Source organism: Sceloporus undulatus, chromosome 3, assembly GCF_019175285.1.
Source record: "Sceloporus undulatus isolate JIND9_A2432 ecotype Alabama chromosome 3, SceUnd_v1.1, whole genome shotgun sequence".
Lineage (NCBI taxonomy): Eukaryota > Metazoa > Chordata > Lepidosauria > Squamata > Phrynosomatidae > Sceloporus > Sceloporus undulatus.
In genome coordinates this window covers 42044795-42055148 of record NC_056524.1, presented here as the reverse complement: position 1 = coordinate 42055148, position 10354 = coordinate 42044795, and the positions used below count along the sequence as shown (strand labels likewise).

General features: G+C 38.7%; 2 protein-coding genes across 5 annotated transcripts in view; one reads left to right on the top strand and one right to left on the bottom strand.

Moving 5' to 3' along the window:
* The window catches only part of BOC (BOC cell adhesion associated, oncogene regulated), an 84541-nt gene extending 81504 nt beyond the window's left edge, over positions 1-3037 (top strand). The window contains exons 17-20 of one of the 2 annotated variants that reach the window (XM_042456721.1): positions 1-87; positions 1044-1111; positions 1483-1682; positions 2363-3037. The exon at positions 1-87 is cut by the window's left edge and continues 140 nt beyond it. In XM_042456721.1, the coding sequence (XP_042312655.1) occupies positions 1-87; positions 1044-1111; positions 1483-1682; positions 2363-2544 (537 nt within the window). In that variant the 3' untranslated portion in view covers positions 2545-3037. Of the gene's footprint in view, positions 88-1040; positions 1112-1482; positions 1683-2362 lie in introns of both variants that reach the window. The other variant, XM_042456720.1, reaches the window with a different exon arrangement.
* A 258-nt stretch (positions 3038-3295) lies between these two features.
* The window catches only part of CFAP44 (cilia and flagella associated protein 44), a 93715-nt gene continuing 86656 nt past the window's right edge, over positions 3296-10354 (bottom strand). For 2 of the 3 annotated variants that reach the window (XM_042456718.1, XM_042456719.1), the window contains exons 32-35: positions 9398-9599; positions 7280-7440; positions 5312-5446; positions 3296-4835 (exon numbers count right to left, since the gene is read on the bottom strand). In XM_042456718.1, coding sequence (XP_042312652.1) covers positions 4650-4835; positions 5312-5446; positions 7280-7440; positions 9398-9599 — 684 coding nt within the window. In that variant the 3' untranslated portion in view covers positions 3296-4649. The remainder of the gene's footprint in view (positions 4836-5311; positions 5447-7279; positions 7441-9397; positions 9600-10354) is intronic. The other variant, XR_006102790.1, reaches the window with a different exon arrangement.

Genomic DNA, 10354 nt, shown 5'->3' with positions numbered 1-10354 from the left:
CAGGCTGCCAATGGCCATTTCCCCTCAGCCACAATTAGGTATCCTAATGCAAAGTCACATGATTACAGCCCAGATGAAGTTCATCAGGTAATCTCTCTAGCAATATTTGAATATGTTGGTTATCTTATTTTTCATATCTGTTTGCCCATGCCCTGCGGTTTGGTCGATGCTTCTACAGCTCTCTTTGTTTCATATGGTAGGAAAATGCTTTTCTTCAACATCCAGCTTTCAACATTTGGGGTTTCTCAACCCGAGAAACCTGGAACCCTAGGTTTCCCTAAGGGGTCATTAGGGGTTCCCTGAGATATCATGACTGAAAAAGAATAAATGTTTTTGTTTGTTTTTTGAGGTTGTAGATATAATTTTATGCAGCGGTTCCCTGAGACCTGAACATTAGTTCAAGGGCTTCTCCAGGGTAAAAAAGTTAAGAAAGGCTGATTTAAGACATAAACCTGAAGGTCTTCTGTGCTTGTTGTAGATATTTTGAACTTACAGGTGGTGTCATACCTGTAGGTTCTCAATGACAGAATGAAACAGAATGCTTGTGTGTTTAAAATACTGTATCCACAGATTCTTTATCCATAGATTTAAGCATACATGGCTTGGAAATATTAAAAAATATATCAAGCCCAAAAAGCAAACCTCAATTTTTGCCATTTTATATAAAGGTCACCATTTTACTACACCATTCTACTTAATGTGACTTGAGCATCCACGGATTTTGGTATGCACAAACTGTCCTGGAACCAAACCCCAGCAGATACCAAGGGACCACCGTATTGTGCTGTAATTATATTAAAGTACTTTGTCCTTTGAAAATGCAGAATTTGAGGCTCTTTCCATTTCTCTCATACAAACAGAAATAATTCCATAGTTCCACACCTTAAGCGGATATTGCTTGGTTTTTATATTTATATTTTTGTTGTAAATTTGTAAAACTTTGTAAAACTGAACTCTTCCAGCATAAATGAGACTATATTTTTAATGGTCTTCTAGATTTTTCTAATATTATTTATTTATTTATTTATTTGTGATTTTAGCAGAATGAGACCAATGCTTTTTTGCAAGGGATGGTGCTGCAAAATGGAAATATTTCAGCTGAACACCAAAGGTATGTATGCACTTAATGTCTGCTTTCCATCCAATAGTGGGACCCAAGGCAGCTCACATGATTAAAAACAGATAGAACTAAAAAACAAAACCAAAAAAAACCCATTACTTATACCAGAAAAAGATAATTAAACAGGTATGGCTGCAGCCATGAGGCTTAGTGAGCAGACACAATACAATGGACAAGAGATAATTAGTGTTGCATAAGATTATATCCTGAGAATGAAAATAAAACGGAGAACTCTACCAGTTGTGTTCAGATTCAGTTTCCTTAACCAACAAATGTGAGGAAGTTAATCACAGGTGAATTTAAAAGTTATGATGACATCAACTCTTTCTTCAAGATATCTCTCTTTTCCTCCTTCCACTTAGGTCACCCAGTCCTGGACCAGATAACCATTCTTTACTCTATGGGCTTCCAGATGACTCCACGCACCAGCTGCTTCAGCAAAGTAACAACTTCCATCATCGTCATCATCATCATGAACAATTTGTTGGCCTGTGTAACTCGGTCCCGCAAAGGAAGGGCAACTCCACTGTGGAAGACATAAAGAATCCTGTCTTCCATACAGGTCAGCATGACAGAGATTTTAGAACGAGTTTTGTTCTACCTTTATATGCATTACACTTCAGAGGAAATATGTTGCTTTCTAAATCTAGAGTAGGCAGAGAAAGGAAGGCCATGACATAAAAATAGTAGCATCATATGAAGCATCAATCACAGGAATCCCTTTTACCTATTTGTGATGCAGCAAGAGGAATAAGAGATTAGTAAACCCTGGAAGTTTCTATTCAATTAAAGCTCTATAACATACAAGCATATTGTATTGGCATATTGTATTAGTGTATGTAGCCTGGTAATTTTCAAGCATATGCTGTAGATAAGCAAAATAAGTAGCCAGATGGAGTCAGCAAATAAAGCATATTTATCATCCCAGTGTCAATCCCCTAATATCAGCCAAGAACTGCCTGTGAATAGATTTGGTTTCACTGAGTATTAAACAATTACTTTCTCTGTTTTAATTTTGTCTGTAAATGCCAAGTATTTACTTCCAGTGCACAATGCTGTGATCTTTGTGGAATCCCATACATTCTTTCCTATGGCCCTGTGAAAAGCTGTAATCTTTCAAGAAGGTATCATTTAAGATCATCTGGCCAGAAAGGGATTTATGCATTTTCACAGCAAATTCCCTTTAAGAGTTTAGAGAAAGATGACCTCTGATAGGATATACTTTCTGCCTTGCATTTTCAGATTCTACCTGCTGCCTTGGTTTAGTACCAGTTGAAGATGTAGAGAGGACAGATTTTTCCCAGGACAGAAGACAAATGTGGTCTCAAAATCCAACCGACACATGCTTGGGAGAAAGCCGAGAGACGCGTGTGAACAACCTACCACTGCAAGTCCCCTTAGATACTCTTCATAGCACCAGTTAGGGGACATACTGCCTTACAAAGACTATTCTAAACAGAGAAATAGTTATTTATTTTTGTATTACAACTCTATTTATATATTTATACATTTGTAAATAGATGTATATGTGCCTTCTATAAATACATGGAGAGAAGTAGCATCATAAGGGAAAGTTGAAGAATAAATCAAGGCTGGAACAATAGCATCTGCCTTTATCACACTGAAGAAAAGGCAGCTTTCTGGTTTCCATCTCAGAAGGGACCAAAGCCCCATTTTCCAGCAGCAAGAAGGTGTATCTCCAATGATGATATTGTGGACAAGGATTATTTCTTACCTCCCTGTAGGAGGAATCTTCACTGCAGGATGCTGAATGAAACAGATATAAAGCAAAGTACAATACTTATCTGCATTAACAAGCAATATATGCATACACAGATTCTGAGATTGTGCCTGTAATAAAAAAAAAATTGCCATGCTTCATCAAGTAAATAAAAAGTGCTTCTTTCCTTTGACAGACTCTGACTGCTGTATTCCATTTTTTAAAACTAGAATTGCCAGCATGATACTTAATGAAATTGGTTTCTCAACTGCAGTTTCCATCAAAATCAGTTTGTGATGCTGAAATGTTTTACCCTTGTGAACCCCTTAACATCCACACGCGAACAACATGCTTCCCACTTCACATAGTATTTTATGAAAATATTTTGTGTGTATATTTTCATTTGCCCATTGATGTATATTAATATTTAAACATTTTATAAAGAAATAACATAATTCAAAGTCAAACAGTTTTATTTAAATAAATTCAATACTTAGATGTCTAAATTTTACACATATTCTTTCATGCCCAGCCAGAGCCAGGTGACTGACAGTGATGGCAAGAGGCACTGCTGGCCTTTCTCCACCAGAGGCCATTGTGGGCATTGGCCTAGGGCACCCTGGACTGAGCAGGCAGTAGTGTCTTGCCCTGAGAACTACAGGAATAGGATGTGTTGAGGAAGAAGCAGCTGTGGCTTGGGATGGGTCCTGCCCGAGGTCATGAGCCAGATAGCTTCCCTGCTCTCCTTCTCCGTCTCCTCTAAGGTAGAGGCAGCTTCTCCAAGTGCTCTCCTTGTCTTTGTTCTCCCCTCTATGACAGAAAAAGTTTGAGGAGGAATCTTTGCAATCCAGTAACTAGGTTTCTTGGTGCCTCTGCTACACAGTTAAATGTTTGTAAAGTTACATTACAATAGAGGGTGATATAGGATTTCAGCCAATTTTTTAAAATGTTGCCAAAGTATGACAAGCAGAAGTTTCAAATCTGGAAAGAGGACTGTTTTTTCCAGTGATAATAATTAGGTATTAGGTTAACTAACTAAAAGACTGTTTCCTTCTACATGGCTGACACGGCATCTGAAGGGTTGCTGCATTCCAGGGCAGAGATTACAGGGTTAACAACAATACAAGCATGACATTAGAATTTTTTTATCATAAACCAACACAGCCAATAAAATATTTTATCGAAAACAATTTCAGGGTGAAATAGGCTTACATAAATGCTCATCTTCCTTAGTTTTGAGATCAATATGGTGTCTTTATTTATAAATATATAAATTGGCTTCATCCAGACAGTCATGTGCAAAAAGTCATTGGGTATTAGTACTTTGTACACTAGTAGTGCATTGTGGATATACATGTAGGTCAGTGTTAAGGTACTAATAGCCAGCTGAAAGGGCAAGGCACTATTCTCTACACAGTACTGTCTGTGTGCATGTTTTTGACATATACAGCACCTTTTGCATCAAGAAATGAAATGACTTCAGAGACTCATAATCAGAGATCTACTACTTGTTCAAAATCAACTGGTTATGGAGAAAGTATGAGATGGATACAGCTGTTAATCAATTTTTCTTGTGGTTTCACAGCTGTAAAAAAGGCAAGAAATTTTTTTAGGAGGTATAAACTTTGCTACTCACTCTATTTCCAAATCATTGCTAAATCTATATGTGGTCTATAACTGTTAAAATGTGCAAATAATTTGTCATGAAGTGAACTACAGAAGCTAAAACTTCAAGACTAGCCTGTCGGTTGTTTTCATGCATTAGGATTTATATGTAAAAATAGACCCAAGGAACTTAATTGGAGGGCTTTAATCCATCATCTCATCTGCTTGGTACAGGGACTGAGATGGTGGGAAGATGCGCCCATCCTTTCTACTTAGGAGTGTTATTTCTTCTTTCAGAACTTCAGCTTCTCCGGCTTGTAGCTGAACTAATGCAATCAGCTTCTCTTTCTCCTCAATATCTGCTTTGCGAGGCCCTTGGAATTCTGCTCCCTACAGAAACAAAAGCCATGAATTGCATTTAATCTCACAAGAAACAATGGAATAGGAGGAAAGGGCAAGGGAAACAATGCACTTTGCTTTCCACTTCAAACATTCTCAAAACATAAACTTTACTAGTGTCTTTCTGGGAGATGCAGCAGAAATTACTTTTGTTGTTTTTTTGGGGTTTTTTTTACTTTTTACTTTTACTGGCAAGCCCAGAGAGAAAGTACATGTCATCTGGATATTCTGAACACCTGTTCTAAATAATCCCATTTGACTAAGTGCGATTACTGAAATGCAGATTTAAAATCAACACAGGGTATAAATCAAGGGGAAAGGAGCACCAGCTAATTTGAGAAATATGGGCTATACGCATAAAAGCAGAATAATTGGTATGATTAGCCTACTGTTCCAACTCCATATGTGTTCTATGTGAACCAAAGTGCTTATTAATCATGAATAAATAATTGAAGCAGTACACATACCAGGTTATTTTGCAGTGCATCTAATTTAGCTTCAAGTCTCATCTTCTCTGTGCAAAATGCATTCATTTGCATCAGCTTACTGGTATGTTCTTTTGTCACTGCCATCAGCTGTTGGCGCATCTCAAGGATTATATCCTGGAAGAGAGCAGAGACTTTTTGGGTTGATGTAAATGATACAAGAAGTTGTGATATGTTAAAGTCTAGGAACTATAGAAGTGACAGACAACATGTAGAAGACTCAAGGCAAAGGATGTGTGTGTGTGTGTGCTTGTAAAGCTTGGGCAGAACGCCTAAAGATGTGTTAAACATCTGTCCTCATCAATCTATTACATAATAACAAAACTCAAATTTCCAATAATTATTATTTCTTTTGATTTAAGCACAGCCTCTCCCAGTCATTCAGATGTGATTCTTAAAGAGACAAAATATGCACAGCTCTTTTGTGTATGGAAATAAGAGGAAAAATATTTAATATATTGGCAATCATTTTTAAATGAAGATGATGCATCTTTTAGTTGGACCAGCAGTAGGATTGCTGGCCTGGACTCTGTGCCATGGAGAGAGCCACAGAAGTGTGGATGGTTCACCCATACATGGCATTGTCCAACCTCCTGCAAATCCTTTTAGCCACCATTAATGAAGCCCTGGTAGCCGCTCCCAATGGAAAATTCATTACTAATTTCCAATGTCCCTTGAAATTTAGGTCCAAAACACACTGCAGAAATAATCCAGTTTGAGATGGTTTTAATTGGCCTGGCTAAATGCTGGGGAATTCTGGGAACTATAGTTTTGTGAGACATTTAGCCTTCTCTGTCAGCGAGAGCTCTGTTGCCACAATAAACTACAATTATTATTATTATTATTATTATTATTATTATTATTATTATTATTAACCTTTATTTATAAAGTGCTGTAAATTTACACAGCGCTGTACATACAACCTTTTAGTTAGACGGTTTCCTGCCCGAAGGCTTACAATCTAAAAAGATATGACACAAAAGGAGAAGGGAGAGGTGGTGGTGAAGGGGATCAGGTCCAGCAGTTCTTCTCTACCTCCGAGGCCTGGACCAAGGCAGATGGAATGGAGGAAGGGCTTGGGTTCTTAATGGATGGTCAAAAGGAGAAGGGAATGACAGTAGGGAAGGGGGAAGGCCAGCTCATCTGCTCTCTCACATAGGCCTCTCTCTCCCTCAAGACGGTGGTCGGAAGGAGGGCTCTTCTTTCTGCCGAGGCCTGTTGCTGCTGGCCTGCCTCTCTCCCCCTCCAGGGCAGTTAAAGCAGTCTCAATCTGGATTATTTTTGGAGATGTGTTTTGAACCTTAGTCTCCCAGATTGTTTTGGTTCCTGTCTCTCCCTCCTGCTGACTCCTGACTACAATTTGACTGGAATCTTATTAGTTAGTCCAAACTACAGTAGCCCCATTCAATCAAGGAATGAATGGAGAGATTCACTGGGGTCCTCTGGTGGATTCAGATGATGATGTCATTGTTCTGTGTCTGGTTATAGAGCCAGATCCTTCTCAGATACCATACACTCTCTATCAATCTCTGGATGTTTAGCAACAGCTATTGTTCTGCAGCGAAAGAGTAATTTGGTCACTGAGAAGAGAGGGAAGAGACTTCCAATCTCCACAATAATCAAAAGAAGACATATATGGGCATAAACTGGATTTACACATGTGCATGTCACTAACAAAATGCCAGTTGATGTGCAATACCTGCCCAGGAGCTCTCTCTGCATAAATGCCTCTTTTCCTCCTTACTTTGACAGCTGGAATTGGGAAACAGGTGCTGCTCTGGCATCTTCCTCCTAACCAGGATTTGAAGCTTCCCTTTGCTGAAGACAGCTTTCATAGAGGAAATCCTCCTTTTATAAACTTTATTCAACTCTCAAAAGCCATCTCCATGCAATACTTATTCTAGGCTGCCCAGCAGCATCAAAATATGCTTAAATATATTTTGTCCTTACCTCCCACTTCTTTAGCTCCATAGCATTAGCTTGTTCTTTTTCCATCGTTTTCATCCTGAGCTCCTCCAGGTTTGTGTTAACAGAAAGAGTTAGGAGGGCTTCCAAATCTACTATCCGGCCAAATTTCATCATCATCAACTGATTGCACCTCTCCGCCAGTCCTAATAAGATGAAAGATTTGTATTTAAGCATCTATTGTGTTCTGTTTCCCCTATTTTCCAGTTAACAAACATGATTGTACGTTGCATCAGAAAGTGTAATTGCAGAACTATGCTTTGTTTCCTTTCCTAACAGTTGTTCAGGATCTTTACTGCAAGGCCCATCTGCATTCACTACCCTCATGCCCTGCATGCACACAATGCTAGACTGCATGGCTACACAGCAACAAGCAACTACAGATACAACTGTGGTTTTTTTTAAAAAAAATACTGAATAAACTTGAGCACAATATAGAAATTATTATACCTCTTAACCTTTTTGAAATTTGTTCCCAGAGCTGGCAAAAGATAATAGACATGTTGAGATGATTGCTCAGGCCTTAGCAACCAAAGCACAGGTCTGAAGGATTGCCTTCCCCCACATGAATCAGCCTAATTAATATAATTGTCTAAAGGAGTTAATTTTATTACCTGTCATGTTTTTATTCTGTAGACTTTTATTCCTACAATTCCTATTAAATTACTATTCTTAATTTGACCCCCCCTACCCTACCCAGAACATTTTAACTGAAACCTAGAGTAGAATTGTTTTGAACAAGCAAACAAACCTGCAGCATCTATAAGACCCTAAAATATTTTATGTATGTGAACTCATTTCAAGTGTAAATCAGTGACTTAGATTGACCAGGCCTGCTTTGTACATATATTCTAGCATGCTGTTGGTTAGTCCTGGCTAGAGTAGACCTACCCATTCAATTTTGGAACATCGGATCAAGATATAGTTAAATTTCACAAATTCAGTGGGTTTATTCTAGTCAGGAATAACATCAGGATTTAGGGCTTTGTTAGAACAATATATATTTTCTAATAAGGGCACACACCAAAGACAGACATGGTGAACTGAGAATTCACTATGGCAGAAATAATCCAGTTTGACACCACTTTAACTGCTACTACTCAATGCTATGGAATTTTGGAAACTGTAGTTTCGTGAGTCATTTAGCTTTTCTGTCAGTGTTCTGGTGCCACAATAAACTACACTTTCCAGAATTCCACAACACAGCCATTATTTATGCTGTGCGGATGCAGCCTACGCTCTACATCCAGAGCTTGGAAAAGGTGTATTTTTGGATTCTAAATTGCAGGTCTAAAACTAAACCAACAGTCCCAACTAGAGCAGATGCAAGCATCAATGGAGTTTATCACACAGGAGGAATTTCTCTTAATTTCGACTGAAGAGAAAGTGGGGCCAGAACGCATTCACGTGAATTCGCTAGTTCAGCAAATTTATGTGAATTCGAATTGCATTCAAACTGACTTCCCATTACACAAAAATAGCTTGCCATTGCCCGAAATTGTGTGTGGTAGTCTATCACGCAATAACCTGAAACCTCATGATTGCATTCAGACTGAGTTCCCAATGCCCGAAATTGCATGTGGTAGTCTATCATGCAATAACGTTAAACCCCATGATTGCATTCGGATTATACTTCCAATTTCCCTTGTCTGATAAACTCCAATGGGATGTATGTATCTGTTGACATACCACTCAGCAACTAATTCAATGAGTCTACATTAGTTGGGACTAACAATAGAATGTACTCCTCTAAACCCCTCTAAAATAGTGGCACATATTTTAGATTAGGAAACCAAGGCATATACATATTAAAATGCAATGTCTGGAGCAGCATTCAACTCCCATTTCCAGAGTATGAAGAGATACAAATAAAGCACTTTCACTATCACACAGGGTATCAGCATCTGAAACCAGATTTCCTCTGAAACAAGTGCTTTGTATTGCACTTTCATCTCTCTCACCATTTCCTTCAGCTTCTAGAAAGTAGTCAAAGCACTTAGACTGTATTTCCAGGTAATAATGGTCATGTGTGATGCACAGAGAAGAAAAGCCTTCACATACAATCCAAAAAAGAAAAGAAACTGCACATGCACAGCAACTCACGGTCAATCTTTATCATCATCTCCTTCCTGTCTCGAATAAGCTGTTTGTGCTGTTCCCGAGCCTTCTTGTAGAGCTCCCTCTGTTCAAGTTTCTCCTCTTGCAGGACTGTAATCCTCTGCTGCAAGTTTACCAAAGACTGATTGGTAAACACCAAAGCCTGAGAGATATCGGAAGGGATTTCTCCATTTGATACATATTCCACCTACCAGGAAGAAGCACAAATTATACACATGCACAAACCCTGCCCCCCCCATCTCACCCTCAATAAAAGTCATATAGAGCATACTGGACTGGACTGCTTTAATTAGCTTCAGATATTCCCCAGAACTGTGTGTCACGCTTTGCCCATCTGATGCCCCAACTTCTGTTAAGCATTGTTGTTGTGGAACAAGGGCTGACAAGAGTAAAACATGGACAAGGTTTTCTAAGTAGCATCCACAAGGACGTCACCATTCAGGCTTCTCTGTTCTGGGTTTAGCTGAAACCCACAGAAGCATATGGGAGGAGGATGGATTTCCTCAGCAACAATATATTGTTGTGAAGTATCTCTGTGACAGCATAAAGTACTCTGGGGTAGGTTGCTCTTGAATGAGCAGTTAAGAGCCATTCACTTTACAAAGGGCCTGTTTGTTAATATGGATAAGCACAGCTGCCTTTTTTTTAACTCTCCATGAAGGTGTAGCTATGGTGAATGTCACGACTAACACTTGAGCTTCAAACTTTACCACTAGACCACTACCTCTAGTCTATAATGAGCTTGCAAAAGCAGAGCAACTCCTCTCTCTTTTAAAAAGTTCAGGGTTATAGACCTCCACATATTTTAGCAAAACTAAAAACAAAGAAATAGAAGCCACGAATTGTAAGAGAGAAGAAAACATAAAAGATCACCAAAATCCTCCCCCGCCCCATTATCTGGGGTATTTTAATTACCAAGGAACCAAATTCAATAATAATAAC